This window comes from Galleria mellonella, unplaced genomic scaffold (assembly GCF_026898425.1).
Source record: "Galleria mellonella isolate WM207_F2 unplaced genomic scaffold, CSIRO_AGI_GalMel_v1 utg28, whole genome shotgun sequence".
NCBI classification, from domain to species: Eukaryota; Metazoa; Arthropoda; class Insecta; order Lepidoptera; family Pyralidae; genus Galleria; species Galleria mellonella.
In genome coordinates, this window is record NW_026442064.1 from 5,748,319 (window position 1) to 5,772,607 (window position 24,289).

Consider the following 24,289-nt stretch of genomic DNA (forward strand, 5'->3'; position numbering starts at 1 on the left):
TTTCTCAATCCCAATACTTACAAATACTTCAGTAACTATATAAATGTTAAAATTGTATACAATTATGGTGAATTAAACATTGTTTCTGTTGATAGAATTCTCGTTCCATCGCTGGAGATATGTCTCTAGCTTGAGGGCAATGGCAGAGGCATTAACTACTTATAACGTCTAGAGTGATCGTTTGAACACTCACAAAACTATATTGTACAGCGGTTTATTTATAAAAACAAACAGTTCTATATTTGAATTTATAAAAAAAAACTTTAAATGTGATATTAATTATACTTGCCAGTATTCTGTCTATTACATGATGGTATTGATTAAAAGTATCTAGCATTCTAAAATTTTCAAAGCAATTTAATTTTTTGTCATCTTATTAGTTAGTGTCTTGGATGACTTTCTAATCAGTGTCCCTTAAAATATTTTATGGGTAGTTCAGCATTTTGTGTATAGCAATAAGTATTTTTGATAGGATTAATATGGAATGGTAACTCTATCTGCATTATCGATATATACAGGCGGGGGCGGGGTACCATAGAACGAACAATGACGATCAAGTCAGGATAGTTGGTCCATTGTGACGAATTCATTAGGAAATTAACTACGATGGTTTCTAAGAGAAACTGCATAGAGATCGAATAGTCAGGATATAACATATTACGAGCTAAAGGAACAGACTCTCTCATTACTAATAATCCTTTCCTAGTGTCATGTCTGCAAGACAAAAAAACCCTAAAATAAACAGTAACTCCCATAAACAAAGGAAATTAGGATATTATAACATTATTACACCACATTTTATTATCCAGCAGACATTTCATATTCAAGTTGAGTACGTCCTATTTACTAAGTGGACGTCGTGTCTCCCCCGTCACGACTTCCAAAGTTCAAGTGTCGGGTCAGCACAAGTCAGTACAACTATCACCACGATGCAGCGATGGCCATTACACCTTATGTATTCGCGTTCGTACCCTTTATTACTATGAGAATAATATTTGGAACCATAGGCGTTTTAAAGGGATGAAGGAAGGGGTATGTACCGTGCCCACTGCAAATTATTCTACTGTCCACACCAGGATGTGAGAAAAACTATCAGTTATGTACAAAGACATGAACACTTATACATTAGGAAAATAATCTTAAATACATTTTTTCCTACCAAGACATACACGGTGTAATCGAATTAATCAGCACACTTTTAAAGGGAGTATCGTCTTTCTTTAGTATTTGGTAAAATTAAAACCTGAACTAGCTTATCATGAACAGAGTACTGTGTACGAGTACTATCTGTGGAAGCAGTCAATTATCTCCGATACCAACGTGATTGTATAAAACAAATTATGAAAGTTAATGAAGCAAAAGGCAGTAAGAGTTTTTAGCTCAATGTTCTCACTACCTACATGGCGTGAAAATATATAAAATTAAATACTATATATTTGTGTAATAAAAAAATCAATTACCGAATGTTTATATGAATATATTACTTCAAAACGATTACACTTATTTGGTTTATTATTTTTTTGTTGTGTTTATAATGGTTAGAACACGGTATGTATAAAAAAAAAACATTTAAAAATCGTACGAAAAAGTGGAATATTAGTAAGCCCGTGCGAAGCCGGCGAACAGCTAATCTCCAATATTTTATATTAATCTTCTACATTGGCCGTTAATTTGATTTATGTTATAACGAATGCGTCAATAATTATGGTACACTAAAGATACTCTTATATTATAGATATCAAGGATTATACCATTGAGATTTATAGACGACTGTCATATTTATAATATAGATATGATATTAATGCGGTTTCAGAGGAATTTTCTTCCGCGCACGTTCAGACTTTTGAATGAGCTTCATGCTGCAAAAAGTGTGTATTAAGATTTCTTCAGAGTGGAAAACGTGCACATGACATTCTTAATATTGCTGGTGTCTATAGGCTACAGTAACCGTTTACCACCAGACTGGCCGTATACTTGTTTGCCACCTTCGTGGTGCAAAAAAAGTTGATGTACCTACTATTTTACTGTTATGTGATCTGCACTATCTAAATATAATGTAGTGAGAAAGTGCTTGAACATCTTACTAGTGTTAAGAAATTTAACCGTCTATAAATCTATATTAATTTCATAACCTCTTTCCCGCAATTTTATCATCATGAATTGAAATAAGAAGTAGCCTATGTACTAATCTATCAATAGTTCTTGACTCACCAGCAAAGGGAGCATACCTCCCCATTTTCAATCCTTTTTTTGCCAATAAGAATGTTAAATCTAAGATGCAAATATACTTAAATACACCCCAAAACATTACCTTCCTTTCTTGTCAGTTAAAACATTAGACAGACACTACTTACTTTCTTATTATTTAAACAGCTATATTGTAAACTTCTGAAAATTAAGTTCTGATATACATAAATTGAATTTTCGTAACGAAAGCTCGGCGCACGGAATAGATAATATATATATTTTTTTTTTATTTAAGTAATACCTATCTACCTGCGTCCCGAATCAAAGGCGTGATGAATCGTAGAAACAGAGCGACTGCCGACGCGTGCGCACAGGTCGTCGAACCCACGGCCATCGATTGCCCAGACAAAATCTTTTATAGAAATCAAAAACAATATCCCCAATCGTTTCTGTCAAGCCAGGAACAAGTTGTTTTGTTGTTTACTGTAGTAATAAAAGAGGGAAAAATTGCTTCATCATCCAATTATATACTTCTTCATATTTATTTATTTTTACATACCAGAAGTAAACTTTTTTTAATGACCGGTGCGGATGAAAGCAGCCAGTTAGCCTGTCCTGATGAATTCAACTAGAATTAATCAAAATAATACCAAAAACATTAATAATAATTAACTACAAGTAATTAAGTATAAATAATTAACCACGATGGTTCCCAGGGGAAACCCGTGAAGGTCGACCTGTTAGTAATAGGGCTGTTTGACTCTACTACTAACAATGGTACCCAGTGATAATTTTTGTACATCAATCGTCCGTATAAATACCTCTGTCCCATTCCTGTTTTTGCTGTACTAGCATGGCTTTGCTTCGGTTTAAAGAGGGAGATACGACATTGAAATTACTAGGTACGAGAGCATAATACAGTAATCCTCAGGATGACAACACTTAATGGGTTCCGTGGGCATCAAAGTCAGTGCATTCTGTAATGATCATAATGCTGTTCATATATTTAGGCTACGGTTACCCGTTTCCATTAGCTGAGGCATTGTTTGTTACTCTAAGTATGTATCATAAAAAAATATAATGATAAATAATGAGTCTAATCTCACATATTTCATAATTAGTGTAACTAAAACAAAATAGCCTTACTGCTGGAAACAATCTCTTGAAGACAACTTAATAAATGAAAAGGTATAATAACTGTAAGTAAATATTCTAAATATTTAGGATAATTAGACATAGAATTAATTATTTATACCGTTAATTTATATGTGTATGTGTACACTTTAATACATTATCACTTGTCAATTACAATCGTCAATAAAAATTAATGTCTCGTTTGTCAATAATAAACCATATAAGTTCTAATGTATGTATTTTAACAAAAAGTAATTAATCAGATTTACGAGTCTGGTTTCATTATTAATCGTGTCCCACCAAGAAATAGATAAAACAGATGTAACATCTGTTATGACAAAAGGACTCCTACTTATTTATACTCTAGTAATACTCAAGCCCGCTAAAAACATTCACAAATTCGATTTCAGAACACAACTTTTAAAAAGTCAGTGGTTTATTAACTTTCTAACGACGTATCATTTTAGCTTCTTGATTTATAGCAGACGGTAGTCTAATAAAATCGACTAAGTTTTTTTTTTTTTTACTTTGAAGTGGTTTCACTGTGCGATCAAACGAACAGACCAATCTGTTATTCAGCTTAAATTTGTTTCTTAACTAATATTTTACGTTTCATCTTATCCCCTCGGATATTTACTTTAAGGTTACATCCCAGAAAGATATCTCGAGATATTTATATTGTGTGTACAGTATAATATTTTGATCCTACAAGATATATAATAGATTAAGAATATATCAAAACTTATTGATTGTTTTCGAATTTAAATTAGTCTTATACTCGTAAAAGCTTAAAATTTCTCGCCTGACCAATATTATTATCTTAAAAGTTAAAAATTACATATCAATTTGAAGAAAGTAATATTGATAACAAAAATAGTATTGAGTTCACAATTTTTAAATATTTATACCAGTAATATCAGGATGAGTTGGACAGAAATTTTCCATTTATACTTAATTAAATCTTATTTTAACTCAAAGCTATTAGGTATATTTTTGTTAGCAAAAGTGTTTAGACACTAAGCAATTTTAAAAGTAAAAAATATAAAAATATCGTAGTTGTACATTTATGATAAGCTATCAATTGCGGTTATCATCATCTTCATCTCAGCTATAATCCATCCACTGGTGAACATAGACCTTCCCTCAGCCTGCCATAAGGGCTGATCCTAAGCCAGCTCCATCCACTAACTTCCTACAATTTATTTGAGGTCGTCACTCCATCTAGTAGGTCGTCATTATACTGCGTTTGCCTGTACGAGGTCTGTACTCAAGAACTTTCTTCCCAATCGGTTGTTAGTTCTTCTAGCTCTGTGACCAGCCTATTACAACTTCAGCTTGTTTATCCTTCGGGCTATGTCGCTTACTTTGGTTCTTTTGCGGATAGCACTTTCCTTATTTTTTATATATTCTTATTTCCTTATCCTACTCTTACTACATCCTGACAATGAATATTCAGATAGAAGTGGTGACACATTGCATTTTCTCTCCGTAGTGGTGACACATTATGTTCTTAGTTTCTTACTCACACAAATTGCTTTATGAATACAACCGATAAGATTCAAATTAGATAAGATTACATAAATTCTAAACAAATATATTTATTAACAAATAAAAAAAATCATTTAAGTCCCCACTGACCAATTCTAAATTAGTTTATACATTTCATTCCAATAATATATTTTTCTATCAACCCAGAAGAACTAAACAAAACTCACCGACCAGTAAATCTGCCATTTGATCAGGATTAACTTCAGTATATTACTGCATATCCCAAAGAAATCCATTGCTATTTCTATTTGGAACAAACAACGTTTTTAATCCGAAAGAATTCGGAATAAGAAGCGGCCCATAGAGCATAGAACTAGCTGATAAATATGTAGATAGATGCGCGCACATTTTTTAATGTTGTGATATGGCCCAAAAATACAATATTCTTAACTGTTCCCCGAATTCAGGTATTAAAGAATGTTGTTACGAAATGAAGAAATACCGTTTTTCTCAGTTTCATTTACATACAATTAATTACGAATTAGGTTGAGTGTGCAATGTGCAATCAAAATATTTCATTTCTAAGAATATGTTGATTAAGTCTTACTTACGATTACAAAAGATTACGGTAAGAATATACATATAAAAAAAATATTTATAATTAAATTTTAATTGTTTTTAATTTTTTTTTTTTAATTTTCGAATTGTTTATTACTGTTGCCTAATTTTTATTTGTAGTATTCCAAACTAGTAACATACCTAGTAAGTCGTATCCCTAAGTTACAGACGCGATTAAAAAACTAATCATACATCTTTGCTTATCGTAAACGAGGATCTGATGGGGGCACGTGCATTCTGTGACTCGTGATGTGATGGCTCAGTCGGTCCGCGATCGCGATTCGTTACAACACTATCCGAATACACCAACGCACCACAGACAACTTTATGTTCCGCGCGAACAATTTAAAAAAAAAGTCGCATCATAGACCAAATGACGAAAGTAAACGCCGGCTCAACATTTGAATTCCATATTTAAATATTCTCAATTTTTTTTTATTTTCAGTCAATGTGTGATAAGTAAAATGGAAAGTGGCTACTGTGATGTTTTAATTTAACATGTAGTGTAATTAGTGATTAGAATTAAAAAAAAATGATTGAATTAGTGAAAGTGAGTGATAAAAACAGGGTAAACGGAACAATGAGGGACATTGGGGCGGACTCCTTCGTGTGCAGGGTCCAATACCTGAATGATCTGGACCCTTTTATGGATTACAATGTTAGGGAGCCGACGAGGCCTTTGTATCATACGTTTAATACGACAATACCTCTGTCGTATCAAATTGCGGCAGTGCATCGACTACTCCAAGCGCCACACAGGGTATGTATTAAAAAGACCATAAAAATGTTATAACTTTTGTAATTGCCTATTTTTTTTAATTACAAGGATGTAGATGCTGATGGAAATTAAGAGGTTGTCTGGAAAAGATTACTTAGCGATAAGACCACCTTTGGTACTGTACTATACTTCTTATATAGAAAATTCATTAAGAAATCCTGTAATTTGTAATTTATAACTTGTAATTTGGTGCAAAAAGGTCTAAAATAAATAAAAAAATAAAAATAAAAAATAACCTATCGTGATCACATTAGTCATAGTTTCTTTCAATCTACCTCGCATGGGGCATGGTGTAAAGATAAATATATCAATTTATTCTTTCATAATTATTTTTCGATTGAAAAAAGGAGGTTTTTAATTCAGTTATTTTTTTTTCTTTTTGAAGTTTGTTACCTTATAACTCTGTCAATTTTAAACAGATTTAGAAAATACTTTTTTTATCTTAAGACATACATATGTTTGCTTCCATAGAAATTTTATCAAAATCAGTTCAGTAGTTTAGTTTTTAAATGAAATTAATTGGTTTTGCCAAAATTGAAGTCGATGTTTTTTGTGGTACAGAATTTTAAATTGTTTCTTTTTTTTTTTAATCGTATACAATACTTTCTAAATTAAAATATTACTTATTTACTCATAAGTATATATACTAAATTAATAAAAAAAATCTATTAATGTAGGCTTTCATCTTTTTTGTCTGAAAAAATATACTTACAGATTCGTTCCCACAGGATATTATGTTATGTTGGTGCAATAAAGCGTTAAATAAATAAATAAATAAATATTTATCAAAATCAATTCAGTACTTTAGTTTTTAGATCAAAATAACTGTTTTGTCATAATTGATATTTTATGAGGCACAATCTTTAATTATACCCAACTCTGTTTATATTCTTGTTATTACTAATACACAATTTTATATATATTACTTAGATACCTACTTGTAAATAAATAAAAATAAAAAGTCAATAAAAAAAATAAGTATCAATAAAAAAAATCCGGTCAAGTGCAAGTCGGACTTGCGCAACAAGGGCTCTGTACAAAATCGTTAAGTTAAATGTAAATTGACCACAAATTTACGGTTTTCAGTTTTTTTTTTCTTTATTTGTACCACATGGCTTTGCTTCTTGCCAAATTTCATGATTCTAGGTCAATAGAAACTCTATAGGTTTTAATTTCCTTTGCGAATGTCAAAATATGCGATATAAATGGAACATAAACGGCTGTATCTTTTTATTGCGTCGATTTGGAAGCTTGATTTTTTCACTGCTTTTAAAGATCACAGACTTGAGTGACCTGATGATATTAATTTCAACTTGATACCTCCACGCGTTCCTAAGAAAAAGGATTTTGACGGACAGACGGATGATGAAGTGATCATATAAGAGTATCGTTTTTCCTATGAAGGTATGGAAACCTAGAAATAGGTAAATGAATTCCTCCTTGAATTTCAAAAATAATATTAAATAAAAAAATAAATATTACACAGTAATAATTTATTTATTGATCTAATTTGAGGTACATTTGTTACCTTGGATCTCATTGCGTTTTCCATTATCATACCCGATCAATCATAAGCGTGCAACATTTATTTATAACGTCAATTTTGCGCAAGTCAACGATAATTTTGGCGTCGTTATTCGTTATGTAAGCAATCCTACACCTACTTATCCTTATTAATATTTCAACTAGCTGACTCGGCAAATGTTGTCTTGCCCCCTGTTACCATCCACCGGATACAGTGCATTTTCAACTGACTTTAAAGGGGGGGAAAGGGATTGTTAGTAATGGAGTTTGACAGCCCCATTGCTAGCAATATGCCCTATCAGGTCAACCTCCACGTGGTTCCTGGAAACCATAATTAACTAACTGACCTGTTTCATCCTCACCTATCATCCTTCACTGGTGCCCCGCCGGTGTATACCAATAGCGCGGGTGGGGTTACTATTTCATCATCACCTATAAAAAAAGAACTGATTTTAAAGGAAAGAAGGTTTACAATTCGTTTATATTTTTTTTTTAGGTTTGTTGCTTCATATCTCCGTCAGTTATAAACTTTATTTGTAAAAATATTTTCTTTTTATTTGAAAGGATATAATTACAGATTAGTCCCATAGAAATTTTATCAGAATCGATTCAATAGTTCAGTTTTTAAATCGACTAAATCAATAAAAAATAACTTGTGTTGCCACAATTGGATGCGATTTTTTTTTTAACGAAAACAATAATTATTATTTCTTATTAAAACAAAAACTACCCAATCTTTCAAGTTGGAAAAAAGCAATACATACTTATAAAAATTAATTAAAATCAGTTGAACGATTTCGGAGGTTAGATAGTCGTCACTAATCCTTACAAATGTTATAAATGTAAAAGTGAGTTTGTTTGTTACTCTAATGGTTATTATGCCTTCACGGCTAAATCAATCGTTATGAAATTTGATATACAAGTAATATTTAGGATGTAGAAGGAGATAGATTACATTTCATTATGGTCAATCAATATATTCCGGTCACGCGGACGGTGTCGTGGGTAGAAACCAGTATAAAACATAATAAACGGAATTATAAGAGAAATAGTCGAGTTACTCACCGCTGTTTAGTCTAAATATACACGTTCTAAATATTTGTGCATCGTTGCGTTCAGGTGAGACATAATATGACATAAGAAGCCTGTTTGTACCGTCTTTACTCCTAAGACTACTAAATATACTTTGCCTTGTCTTCCCACCATCGCTTAGTCGACGTACGACAATAAAGTATAATTTACACAGCTTTAGGTCGATACCACTTTTTAACTAACACTCTTATTGATAAAAAAGTCAAATCTCTCCTAAAACCACGATAAACCTATTTTATATTAAGCTTTTTTTGCGCTAAATTCTCAATTTGAAAGACAATGACAAAACAAACTGCTAAAATAAGTTTGTAGAAGTTTTTAGTTTCTATGAATAATGAGATTAATCAAAAAGTGTAACAATATATCTAGATCCATCAAAAAATATATCGATAGCTAAATAACTCTATTATTTCTCTAATGTCTTTTGAAACATATATACCTAGTGAATTACCCAGGTCCAAGCTAGTGCTGTCACTTTTGGGTAATTTTAACAGGTTTTTAGGCAGCAGAACGTTAACCCATTAAAAATAATATATCGATAGTTAAATAATTTAGCTATTATTTCTAATGTCTTTTGAATCATATATACCTAGTTAATAACAGACTAGTATTGCCACTTTTGGCTAAATTTAGCTGGTTTTTGAGACCCATAAACCAACAAAAAATATATCAAAATCTAAATAATTTACTGTTTCTAATTTCTTTTGAAGCATGTACATCTCGTGACCTCGTTAACCTTTTTTGAATGCACTGTTAGCAAAAAAAGCCGTTTTAGGATTCCATATCAAAAAAGTACAACAGAACCCTAATAATGCGACTTGGCGGGAAAGGGTTTGTTAGTAATGAGGTCTAATATCCCATTGCCAAATATATACCCTTTCAGGTCGACCTCCACATAATATCGTTTTTTATTAGATTTTTATACTGCATAGTTTTTTACTTATTATTACAAATTTTTCTGTCTGTTTGTATAGACTAATCTCCAACACTGTTAGACCGATTTAAATAAAATTTTGCATAGTGATACCTTACGTTTGTATTCGTCTATATAATTTGTGTGTATGTCACGCTAATTCGTTGCCATTTCTATCGATATCGGTATCGATCTTGAATTTAAACTTTTTATATCATTAACAATGTAAAACAAAATCAATCACATTCATACGAAATTAGACTTAGATTTTTACTAGCTGATGCCCGCGATTTTGTCCGCTTGGTATTTGTTATTCCTGTTTAGTAACTATCGATGTATGTACGTACCTATTTATTATGTCTGCGAATACTGAACGAAAATTAACAAATGACGTGTCGTACTCACTCTTTGCTTAAGGTCAAAATGATGATGAACCGTCGCCTATAGACATGAGCAATACCATGGACATAACAGAGTGTACTGTTTCGCCCATGATACTCCCCATGCGTTGCCATTCCTGAGAACTCAGGTGTTATTCCTTTGTACCCAGTAAATTCACGCCAAGTATCTAAAATGTCGACCGTGGGATGTAAAGTGTATGCAAAATTTCATTTAAATCGGTCCAACAGTTTCGGAGATTAGCCCATACAATCAGAAAAATAAAAAATAAAAAAAAAGTCCGGATGTGTTCTATTTCATTTCTAACATCCTCCTGGCTCAGTTTGGCGCTTTTTTTTAGGTTTTTTTTTTTCTATGCACAGAAATTCGACCTCTACAATTTTATTATATGTATAGATTTCACATAATTGAAATCATCAGTGTCGTGAATCGTCCGATTCTATCGTAGACATTAGTGTCACAAATAGTGATGACATACATAGATATTATGAATGGTGTCAGTCCTCTGGCTGACAGGTAATTGAGACGGCAAGTACAGCGACTGGCTGAGTTGTGTCTAGCAAAGTGACAATAATAAACTGGTTCCTTACTCGGAAATCAACGAAGCAATGTTTATACATACTAGCATTTCATAACATTGTCTTTCGCGAATTATTTTTAAACGAACCAGGCTGGCTTTTTTTTTAATGTGTGGAAAATCTTCAGAAAGCCGTCCCAGCTGCCAGAGGGAGGACAGAAGGGATGTGTGGGACTCTTACCCATTAAAAACTACACGTCATACCTCGAGATGCATTTATGGAATCTCCAGGTTTCCATTTGTAGACAATTAGGGGAACCAGGCTACCCTAGGTTGCGGTTAATTGAGAATAGGCAACCCGGGTATCATCATATCAGCCTTTAACTGTCCACTGCAGGACACAAGTCACTCTATTAAAAGGGTTTTGCCAGTATTTACCACACTTGGCTGGCGGATTGGCAACCGCAGTTAGGTGTTGAAGATGTTTTAAAAGGGACGCTGCTGCCCACGCCCTGCCTTAGTCGCCTCGTACGACATCCATAGCGAAACCCGGTTATATTGTATTATATTTTCGCTCAGCTTTTATATGAACTAAGTTTTATAAAAAAAAATTATACATGCAAAATTCAGCATTTTAAGCTAGTAGAATAGAGACTAATAAATAACTCGAACCGGTAAAAGATAGAATAAAAACTCGAATCAGTGTTGCTATACTAATAGTACACGTACGGCTCACCGGCTGGTAAACATATATATATATATATATATATATATATATATATATATATATATATATATATATATATATATATATATGTTTACCATCCGGTGTATATAGGTATATATATAATGGACAAACACAAAAAATACTCAACCGATTTTAAAAATTCTTTTCCCTACAGAAAGTTACATTATCATCAAGTAATATTGGCTAAATATTCTTTTCGGAAATTCTATCTACGCGTGTGAAGCCGGAGCAGTTATATTATTAAAACACATGTATGTATTACCGAATTATCGATAGAATTGCTTACTTTACTGTTTAACTCAATGTCATAATGTTTGTCGTTCAATAAAAGTGCTAAGTACTGTGATGTCATTGACTGATGTCATTTCATGACAATAGGTACTAACTGGGCAAAAAAAATATAAAAAAAGCAACTAGACACTAGATAAGGCAAACATTCCTAGTTTCTGTTATTACTACTATATAGTCTATTTCACAGACTTGACTACTAAAATATACCCAGATATAAATTTATCTTTAGCCCTTTTTTCTTCCTTTTTTAGTCTTATTATTTTTCTGTTTCGCCTTAACCAGACCCAATTTTAATTATTCCTTTAATCCTGTCAGGTCAACCCCCACGCGGTTCCCCTTGGAAACCATCGTGATTAATTCTTGCTGGATCCGTTCAATAGGCTAACTGATCTAGTTGCATCCTTACCTGTCACCGCTTACTGGTGCCCCACCAGCGTATACCTATAGAGCGAGCGGGGTTACCATTCCATTCTCACCCATTCAAAAACAACTTTAATCACCCAAAACTGTTAGATATTCAATCCGGTCATAACGTCGATATAATTCTATTTACGATATAAGTCATATTGTCGATCTAATCGAATGTTATCTGACTTGCGGGTTCTTATTTCACATTTGTTTGCTTTATTTTAACACATAACAACCCTTGTCCGTTTGTAAATAAGGTTTAAGTTGCATCAAAATTATTTTAGTTATTTTTTTCTTTTTATAATAGTGTAAAATAATTGTTTTAGATAGTTAAAAATTAACTAATTATTAATAGCACAGATAATATAATAATATACTAGTAGTATTAGTGATCATATATATATATATATATATATATATATATATATATATATATATATATATATATATATATATTGTAGAGAATAAAATATATCGATTTTGACTTACTAATTCTTCAAAATTAGTATCTTCACATAAAGATTGTATCCCACAAAATTTATTCTATGAGACCAAACTGTAAGTACATCCTTACAGATAAAAAAAAGAATTTTCCACATCAGTTTAGAACTGACGGAGTTATGAAATAAGAACCATAAAAAAAATTTCGAATTGTAACCTTCTTAATTTTGAAATTAGTTTAAAATGAATTTTGACTGCAAAATATAAAATTCTGCGTTAATTAACATTGTTGGCCTGACTCATTATTTTATGTAATTGTGAGCTGAACATTTTTTAAAATGTTATAAATACCGCACAACAACCACTTACAATATTTCTTTCTCTCTTTAAAAAAAATAAAAATAAATTTCAAATACTTCTTCGAGTGCTTTCCCAGATATTCCAATTGGCCATAAAATATTAATATCGATTACGGATACCATATAAACATGTTTGTTGGACAAAGGACCAATGTAATTCATTGGGGGGAAAGGAATTGTTAGCAATAGACTTTGACAGCCCCATTGCCCAATATGCCCGATTAGGTCGACCTCCACGTAGTTCCCCCTGGAAACCATCGTGAACAATTCTTGTTGAATTCGTCACGATGGGCTAACTGACCTGCTTCATCCTCATCTATCATTCTTCACTGGTGCCCTGCCAGTGTATACCAATAGCGCGAGTGGGGTTACCATTCCATTATCACCCATTAAAAAAATGCAATTCATTATTACTCGTATCTCAGGAAAAAAATTATCATGTTCATATTATCGTGACGCGACCATTTTGCAATTGAACATTAAAGTTGGCGATTTTATCTAAATCGGAGACTCCACAATGAATCTGTTTGCATAACATCGGCCGCTATTATCTTCATGCAATTAGTCATACAACCCGCCCACTGATTCGGAAATATAATATTAATCACTGCATTTATAACTATGGGTAATTCTAGATTCTAGACGGTGTATACGTAATTATAGTAGGTTTCAATAAAACTTATAATAATTAAGAATATATTTCACAAAAAAAATAACTTCAATTGTCGCAAAACGTAGTTATTTCCATTTAAAAACTAAACCACTGGATCTATTTCGATAAAAATTCTATTGGATTAATCTGTAAGTACATCCTGTCAAATAAAAAAAAATACTTTCTTAATCCGTTTACAGCAGATGGGGGGAAAGGGATTGTTAGTAATGGGGTCTAATAGCCCCATTACTGGCAATATACACTCTCAGGTTGACCTCCACTCGGTTCCCCCTGGAAACCATCATGTTTAATTCTTGTCGAATTCATCATGGTGGGCCAACTAACCTGCATTCATTCTCACCTATCATCTTCCACTGGTGCCTCGTCGGTGTATACCGATAGCGCGGGCGGGGTTACCAATCCATTTTTACCCATTAAAAAAAAACCGTTTACAGCTGAGAGAGTTACGAGGTACAATTACACGCTAAACTACTAAACTATATTAAATGCTGTTTTCGCAATTGTGTTCCTGAAGGTCTAATTTAACATTTGGTTTGTATTTAGAATCTAGAAACGGCTATTTCATTGATTTTACTACCTCTGAAATCCACGCATACGAACCAGCGGACAAAAAGCTAGTACATATTTTTTTTTATGGGTAAAAATGGTATGGTAACCCCGCCTGCGCTAACGGGATACGATGGCGGTGCACCAGTGAAGGATGATAGATGAGAACGAAAACAGGTCAGTTAGCCCATCATAATAATGAATTCATCAGGAATTAACCATGATAGTTTCCAGGAAGAACCGCGAGGAGGTCGACCTGGTTGGGTATATTGCTAGCTATGGAATTCTCAGTCTCCATTACTAACAATCCCTTTCCCCCCTAGTACATATATTAAACAAACTCGTTTTGACTCACTGGCGTATTAGTAAACAATGTAACAGCCAAAGTTGAAAAATTCAAATTTTAAACTTCCTTTTACTATGTGAAAGATCCACTACATTGGCTTTTTCTCTAATACTTTCGCCGTTTAGGCTATCAAACACTGCAGTGCTTTACCCTTTAACTTTAGATCCGCCCCAACCAAATTGGCATTGAAGCATAAACTACATTCTTTTTATTTAAAATCCATGAAATCGTAATCATTTTACTTTGTCTGGTATTGGTGTCTTTCTTGTATTTGAGTAATTTTTTTGTCCGATATTATTATTATATTATATTTTATATAAATAATATAATCGCGTTCTGTTTTTACCTAATGGTTAGCTGGTAGAGAATGCCATATGGCATTAAGTTCGCCACTTGTACAAAGTTTTATTGTGCAATAAAAAGTATATAAATAATTAAATTTTCTGTTATTCCTGTTTACGGTACTACGGACTAGTATTTAACGCTATATGGTCTTAAGTTCGTAATTACCACTGATTAGGTTTATTAAAACTTAATGAATAAATGAAAGGGTATGTCATAGTGTTCATCGAAACCAAAGATTCACACTGATAAAACCGCGGGAATTATTGGTATATCGCGAAATATCCACTTCACTTACAAAATCGAGTGCACCCAACTGGCAAGTTTGCAACATCTTAGATAATGTGCATGCATATTACAAGAGTGCCTTATAAACTCAGAAAAAAAAAACGATAAATTGTTGCGCCGTTTTCGAATTCAATTATTTATCTTAAAGCCCCTAAAAATTTTAATAATTAAGTTTTTAATAATTATGTTTTGTTGTATATTTATAAAATAATTAAATAAATAATGTTGTTGTATATGAATAAATTATTTGTATGTAGATTTTAATTAAGGGTAATTGTTATTACGCTAAGTCCCTTGCAAGGTAGGCAGATATAATTGGCATATGCCCTTAAAAATATAAAAAATCACACTATCAACTTGATAAAAATGAATAATAGACGTATGAATGGGCCGCATGTACTACTTTATGCGTACATCAACAAAATTATTCACCAACAAAAATATAGACATATGTACTCATAATTCTTAGAAACTAGCTAATACTGGCACTCACGTGAGCCACGTTCGCCATTTTTTGTCAGTTGATATACGTCTATGTAACATATATATTACTAATATAATATAACTAGCTTTCACCCGCGACTTCGTCTGCGTGACTGGGACATGTTCACTAACTGGAATAAAAAGTAGCCTATGTCCTTCTTCATCCCATAGCCCATACAGTACATGCATACTTTAAGAAGCTAAGACTCTGAAAGATAACAAACATACAAATAAACTCACTTTCACAGTTATAATACTAGTAAAGACTTGTAAGAATTATAATTCGACGATTTCTGTATATAGCAGATATTTAATAAAAATTAATATGTGGAATCTTAATGAGAAAAATAGTAGTTAAAACTATAACTTTTAGAATTTTTCTGTATGTCTGTCTATCTGTATGTTTGTTTTAGCGCCAATCAGAAATAATAAATAAATGCGTTTGTACAGTAAAAATCTTCTACTTGGTTTGTCATCTTAAAATTCTATAAACTTCACTTCCTCTTCACCAGAGAGAGACTTTGTACAAAAGTCGATTGCTTGAGTACCTCTGTCCCATTCGTGTTTCTACCGTGAAGCAGTTGTGTTTGCATGACTGTGTGGTGGGGTGATAGTGGGATATGACATGAATTTACAGGGTACAGAGGAATAGCATCTGAGTGCTCAGGAATGGCAACGCATGGGAGGTATCGTGGGCGAAACAGTATAATCTGTTATGTCCATGGCACCGCTCATGTCTATAGGCGACGGTTACCATTTTCCATCAGGTGGGCCGTCAGCTTGTTTGCCATTCTAAATTGTATAAAAAAAAACTTACTTATCTGTTAACAAAAACAATTTATTTAATTTATTTTTAAAACACCTATCCGTAAAAAGAAGATAGATAGACTGAACAGCAGTTGAAGTATTAGTTTTTACATTTATAATATGTTAGTACTTGTATAAGTACACATTTACGTTAGGAGTGTGAATAATTTTAAAAGGGCGCACATTTTTTTAGTTATTTTTATATTTGTTGAATTAAATATGTTTAGATATTTGTTGATTGATAGCCGGTACAGAAATAAAGCGTGCCCTTCATTATCACACACACGATATTTTTATCCTATTTTTCAATGCTATATTTAATATTATTTCCAAGAGGCCTGGTCCCTTACAGAAGGTGCACATCTACTCTCAGCCATGTCTTTGCGAAGGTTCGATCGTATCTTAAGTTGGACATCAGTCGATTCTGCGATGGGCACGTTTCAATCTCCCCCCTAAATACCCCTCTAAATACGCCTATATTATTAATGCGAGCAAAACCATAACATGCACTTAATACTTGTATGGAAACCGCAGGCGCCTAACTGTCTCTCCACTTAAACTGCATTGTCCAATTATTATTAAACTGTTTATTTTTGTGGGAGACACTTAATTAAATTTTCTATAGTAATATCTTAATACAAGTATATAAATATGTGGTCACAATGTTGGTTTACGTTAATCTCTAAATTTTCAACTCTTCATTATAATAACAATTTCTTACATAGACAATGCCCGCCAAAATATTGTTTACACTAGGTTGTAATAAAAAAAAAATATGTGCTTTGTTCTTTGGGACATGTTTCTATAGCGACCGCCTCCACAGAGATGTTGCAAAATACGCAAATCCCAATTCTAAATTCAAATATTTGCAATGTACCTAATTTATCTGTGTACTTGTAAACAAAAAGCGCTCAGTAGAGACAAATGGAACTGACCAATATCTCGTCATCAATTTATCTAAATACATACGTACAAATTGTCTATGGTTATATTTACAGCTATCGATCAACGTGAATCGGATTTAATCGTATTGTTTTCTTTACTTCGAAGCGCATTTGTTTTTGTCTTTGTTATTCTATCAAGACGATGGTAATGTATCACCCAGAGATATCGTATGATAGTATGTAATTTATCTGAGGTATCACCGTGCAACAAATTAAACCGAAACTATGTGAATTCAAAGAACTTACCACTTTACTACTGTGTATATACTCATTAATATTGATTTTTTAAATTATTTTCAATGATGGAATGAGTTGAGACTACGCTATTTTAAGTTTCGCTCCAGTTTTCCACGAGTTGTTTGGCAATTGGCCAATTAGTAAACTTAGGCCTACCCAAATTGACAACAACAGTGTATCTCGGAAATGTATTATAAATAAACAAAGTTCTGAACCTGCGTTTTAATAGATATAAAACTAAAAACATAGGTATATACATGACGAATAAATATAAAACAGAAAAATTAATAAAAAATATTGGCAGCTGAAAAAAACATAAAAATTTGTAAACTTCCATTTAAAACCTCACGTGGTGGCACTAATACTGATTTAATATGTATATAATTTTGGTTCATACTGAAACCCAACAAGAATGACAAGACACTTTATTACCGACTATCTCTATGGCGCAGTGGTATGCACACTGCTTTGCGTAAATCAGGTTCCGGGTTCGATCCCGAACGGGCCAACTTAGGAAATAGACTTTTTTAAATTGATTTTGGTTCTGAACAATTTTTTATACCACTGAGGTGCCAACCAAACATACGGCTGACTTGATAATAAACAGCTACCATAGTTTCTACTTGTCGAACGCTTGCAATAACACAGGCTTTCCGTACATAAGATACAAATTGAATCTCCTAAATATATAAAACTAAATATTATTGGCCTTGTATACTAAAAAAATATGTTTTCATATTTTTATATAATGACCATATACAAAAAGAAAACTAAAGAAATGGAGAAATGACAACTAAATTACAAAAGTATGGATAAGTTTGTAAAGCGCCATCTCTATATCATGAACGATAATATAAGTTCACTGCACGCTTTAAACATCAAATATGCGAATTATCCTGTATTTATTGCATAATAGTTATAGATGGCGCTACACTGTATAAATCGATATGGAAAATAAATTGATTTAATTGTAATTTCTATTTATTTATTTATTAAATACAAGAAATTTACAACAACGAGTCCATTGAACCCCGCACTATGTGAACCTGTATCGCGGGAGTTCATAAGAGATTACCTAGACACAGTGATTTACAAATATAAATTAAATTAAATCAAATCTATTGAATCAATATATATTTATAATTATAATATAATAGCTTCCGACGTCTATCATACAAATATAAGATTGGAAATAGAATTAGTTTTTCAATTGTTCTGCGATATATCCGTAATGCTGTTTGTTACTAGACGACGGTTAACAATTTCATCTCAGTGGATGATAATGCAAAGGTAACCCCGCCTGTCCTATCGCTATACAATTGCAGGGTACCCAGTGAGTGGTGATAGGTAAGGACGAAACCATTTCAGTTAACTCATTATGACAGATTCAACACGATAGTTTTCAGGGGGAGTTCCTGAGTTCATGGAGATCAACCTGCCAGGGTATATTGCTCAATCCTTCACTATCTGGTTATTTGCCATACTAAGAATCTTAAAAAATATATAAAGACGCCATTTAAGAATATAAAATAGATCAGGATAAAGATATTAGTGGATAAAAATGATAAACGTCACCTATAGACATAAACAGTAACCTTGCAAAAAAAATAGCACAACACTAAAATATATATCTTTTTTATTCAGTTGGACGATGCGACACTACAAGTATTCAAAGATGGTGACTACGGGCCATATCTGGACCTCGACTCCACCCTGGGTGAGCAGGACGAAGAGCTGGAAGGTTTACAGGACAAGTGAGTATTTTAATACAATAAACAATAGTAGCTTTTCCAACGTTCCCTTCCTTTTTTCCTCAATCCTTTTCTCCATACCGTAGGTGGCGGAAACCACCAACAAATGCATTCCCAAAGATGGTTGACGTCAGGCAGGTGGCCGGTCGTAAAACTAAAAACCAAATCCTTTTGTAATATGGATAAAATCATATTACGCCAACCCCAAATGATTGGGATAAGGGTAGGAAGATGATAAAACAATAGTAGCAAATAGGCAAAGATCCAACATGAAAATCTAAGTAGATAGCTAATAATAGCACACAGGGCCGTAGCTAGACCCATGTTGAAGGTAGGGCAAAAGAACTTTTTGGTAGGGCAGAAGCCATAATTCAGTGACTTCGAAAAAAGCGAGTCTGTCTAATTTTCTTGGGGCATTTCATTTTAAGCTAGGGCATTGCCCCTCAATGCCTCCCCCCTAGCTACGGCCATAATAGCAACTCAAGCCGAAATATTATATATATTTAATTGTATGTGTACTAAGAAACAGATGGTTCATCTCAAAGAGTATATTGCTGTAACTTTTACCTACTAAACGTCGGCAATAAAGAAGCAGGTAGGTATGTAGTTACTATTTACCTGCAAACAAAATCTCTACGCGTTAAGTCCCGATAGTATATTTAAAATACCTCTTACCTAATATGAATATGAGTATTGAAAGAAGGTAGAATCAGAAAAAAGTAGAATTCGTTTGTTTCCAAAGTTTTCAAGTATTATTCATAATATTAATTTATTCTTATAGCCTTTAATTAATTTTTGTAATTACTTACACTATTTCGATATATTGCCATTGGCTTATTTAAAAGTATTATACGTGGCAGACGGCTCGTTATAAAAGACACATAATAGAAAAAAAAAATTATAAATGTTTTTGCGTATTTCATTCGTATCCTGGAGTGGACACCAAACAATTTTGGAGTGGGCACGACATACCCGGCCCCTCTTAAAATACACCTATGTACTCGTATGTTGCTATTTCCTTTAGCGGTCTTGGACTAAGTAAAATTAAATGCAGTTACAATAACATTAAGTATTCGTACCTATCTATGTTCGTAAAGTATTCGTTGCAGTTTTATGAAGTTTTATTTATTTATAGACGTGAACAACACGTTATTAGAAAGTACTTCCTATGACTTGTATGTATTTGACATGACAAATTCACCGTATGGTCACGGCATAGAATGGGCTACCCTTTTATTTCCTGTGAGTATCGTAAAACACAACTGAGAGAAATTAATGATCGAAGGGTGGGCAACAGCTTCCTTCTTAAAACATTACCAAAGCTTAACTGCGGTTGCCAACCCGCCTGCCAAGTATAGCAACTATTAGCAAAACCCCCCTATAAGGAGAAGTCTGTAATCAACAGTGAACAGTTAACGGCTAATTTATAAATACTCAAAGATGTTATCATAAAATATCGTATTCCATTCGCATTATTATTGTTAAAATTTCATAGATAAGTAACTAAAAACAAAAGTAAAACCCCATCAGTATCATTATAATAAACGAGTAACAAATAATAGAAAAGAAATTGAGCACTAAATTGCTGCAGAATTTCTATACTTTAATTTAATATTAAAGTTTAGAAATTCTAAAGCGATTTTCTGTATTTTCAAATTTTATAAGTGTATATTAACTATAGTCTGTTAAAATAAAACTTAATAAAAATGTAAATAAATAAATAGTAGTATAAATTACAAGTCAATTATTAAACAAAATTTTTTTATTTATTTTTTAAATTAATTTAAAAAGTGATTATTAAAACAAAATTTCGTTATGTAATAAACATAGCAACATAGGTTACCGTCTTGTTACGAAGTTCTTTTAAAACGGGCTATATATTAAAAATACTGATTTATGTTATCACAATGTATCCGCGTGTCCCTCCCCATTTCTGTTATGAGGAAGTTGTCCCCTACCGTCCCCGTACGTAGATGAAATAATTCACGGAAGCTGCTCTCATCGGGGCATCACTACTGCGATTATGTTGTGTATTCTAACTTTGGCAGCTACAGTTCTAAAAGATATATAAGATTCTCATTTTTATCTGTATTCTAACGTATTATATACACAAATATTGATGTCCTTTACCGCTTCATTTTCTTTCATTATTCTACAAAATATTTTATAGAACACGAATGGTAAGTAAATCATATCATTTTATATATTTTATTTTGTAAAAGACTTTACTTTTTGCAATTTAATGTCACCATAAAATTATTATATATCAATTATAAAGTACAAACATTTTTCTAAATACAGGATTCCTATTGTCAAATCAGTACATAAAATAATATTTTAAATATAAACATTATTTACAATATATATATATATATATATATATATATATATATATATATATATATATATATATATAGTAAAACCTATTACTTTTTAATCATTCATATAATTTTGCTTTCAATTGTTTTATAGAGCATTGCTTAATAAATTCAAGAACTTCGATATAAATTTTTATTTAGATAGCAAACCGACAGCCTTCCTGTTTCAAAGTGGTAACCGTCACTTACAGACATGAACAACTCTATGGGCAATACAGAATGCCAATGTTACTTCTAATGAATGAATTACTTTTTTTAATGACATAATTAATTATTTAATTAAGACGTTACGCCTTAGTACTACGTAATTTCACTGCCAAGCTGAAACACGCCCGCGTCAGTACCAGGTTCTTACGAACAGAAAACGTGGTACACACAACACAGAGGTAGACTCAAGAGAACGGGCTTCTTCTCGTACGCAAGCCTGTTCCAGGAAAATATAAATTATTTCTCATACGCTCTTAATACTTGCTTAATTCTATATTCTAAAGAATAAAAAAAAAATTTCCATAGAAACCAAATAAAATTTACGGTAAACTTGGATACCTAAAATCTCGACTTCCTAAACACTGTAAATAGATCAGCACAAAATTCGACAGTTTCGTGTATGTATATGTCCGTTCATTTGGGTCACTGTAACGCGTAACCCCGTAAACTAAATCCATTTTATTACTTCAACTGAATTGTGAGAAATCGTATTTAATTGTAAAAGATTTAGGTATAATGTAACAAGCTGACGAAATTTTTATTTTATTTTAGTGTATAATATAGCCCTAGGTGAATAAATATATATATTTTAATTATTTTGTGTATAAGTGAGTAAATAAATAATTATTTAATAGAATAAATGTATTATATACTATTATAAAGAAACGGAACATAATTTAACACTGTATTTCACATAAAAACACCGAATTCGATTGTGACAAAACCAATTATTTTGATTTAAAAACTAAACTACTAAACTGATTTTAATAAAATTTCTATGTGACCAATCTGTAAGTACGAATATATTCTTTCAGATAAAAAAAGATTTTTCCAAATCGGTTTACAACTGACGGAGTTATAAAGTAACAAACATAAAAAACGTCGGCAATAAAGAAGCAGGTATGTAGGTACTATTTACCTAGGCTTTTACATCGCGTTAAATCCCGATTTGTTCATTTAAAATATGTGTAAACAACGCGAAACTTTAAAATTAACTATAAAAAAATACATCCAAATTGAGCACCTTTTTGAAGTCGGTTGAAAACCATTTGATACGCTATAGAAAGCAGAAAACTTTACTAGCGAAATCGTGAGCGTCTCGGGTCGTAAGTTTTTTTTTTTTTAAATCGAATCACATACGCGATGAAATATGCGCGGCAAAAACAGCACATCGCTACACAATGAACTATACGCTGCTTAATTATCTACAGGCAGCTCCTAACTTTAATACATTTGTTGTGTTGTAAACTTGTTCCAATACATAAGATGATAGGCCTCACTTTTTTAACACACACTTCTACTATTGTCATTGTCAAATTGGCAACCAAACTAACTTCTATGAAATTTCATTCATATCACTTCATCGATTCGAATATTCAAACAGGCAGAGGTATTTATTAAAATGATTAGAAATATTTTTTTTCATTTTCATTTGTTTTAATGGGATTGAATCTTACTAATATAATAAATATTGTAACTAACCAATGTACATGGGAGATATTTGTGAAAAATTTATATGAGGAGTCTTATTTATTTATTGATTTGTTGAACAATTTTCAATAAGTATAGTGTAGTACAAATATTGCTAAGCAAACTCAGAACAATAGACCCAAAACAATATTCTTTAGAAATTTTGTCCGTCAGTCTGTTTCGGTGTCACGCAAAAACTACTGCAATAAATCGGATTCGATTGTCAATAATTATATTTATGAAGGTGTAACTTAAAAACGGGTATTTGTTTGTCTTGATGCGTCATCTAGCAGCAGTACATTTAATTTGTTTTCCCACTTCTGAAATCCACATATGTGAAGGGCAAAAAAGTAATTAATTATATAAATATTTTATGAAAGTAACTACGGCGTAATAAAAAAAATCCTTACTTATTAAGCTACAGCATTTATACGTACAAGGAATTGCAATGCAGTGAATGAATTCAGAACAATAATATTTGTGAAATTTCTCCGTCCGGTAATTTAATCTATGTTTTGTCTATGCTAAACTTACATTTCAGAAATTGAGTTGTAATTACAAAGTAGGAAACAGAATGCACTGTACGCTTAATGATTATACTTAATCGATTATATCGATGTTCAACGCTCGAACATTGTATCGCTGGCATTCGGGAGCGCGTTGCTGAATACGGGTTGGTGGGACATTTTGATCCAAAGCCCGCTTGTTATCGGACGAGTACGGTAGGCGCGGGCGCCTTACTTTTGCAATAAATATTGCAATTTTTTTCTACGTATTTAATGGGTATGTGTTGTTTTCATAATATTTAATCAAATATCATTAACATTTTTGCTTCAACGTTTGCGTATAAAACTTTGTTTTTCAATTCGTAAAGTTTTGTAATACATGTACTAAAATAATGTATCTATAAAATCCTTATA

The 24,289-nt window shown here is 32.2% G+C and overlaps 1 protein-coding gene across 2 annotated transcripts in view; it reads left to right on the plus strand.

Moving 5' to 3' along the window:
* Nucleotides 1-24,289, plus strand: part of LOC113517222 (uncharacterized) — a 109,945-nt gene that overhangs the window by 70,383 nt on the left and 15,273 nt on the right. For both annotated transcript variants that reach the window (XM_031911404.2, XM_026901834.3), the window contains exon 5: nucleotides 19,208-19,317. In XM_031911404.2, the coding sequence (XP_031767264.2) occupies nucleotides 19,208-19,317 (110 nt within the window). The remainder of the gene's footprint in view (nucleotides 1-19,207; nucleotides 19,318-24,289) is intronic.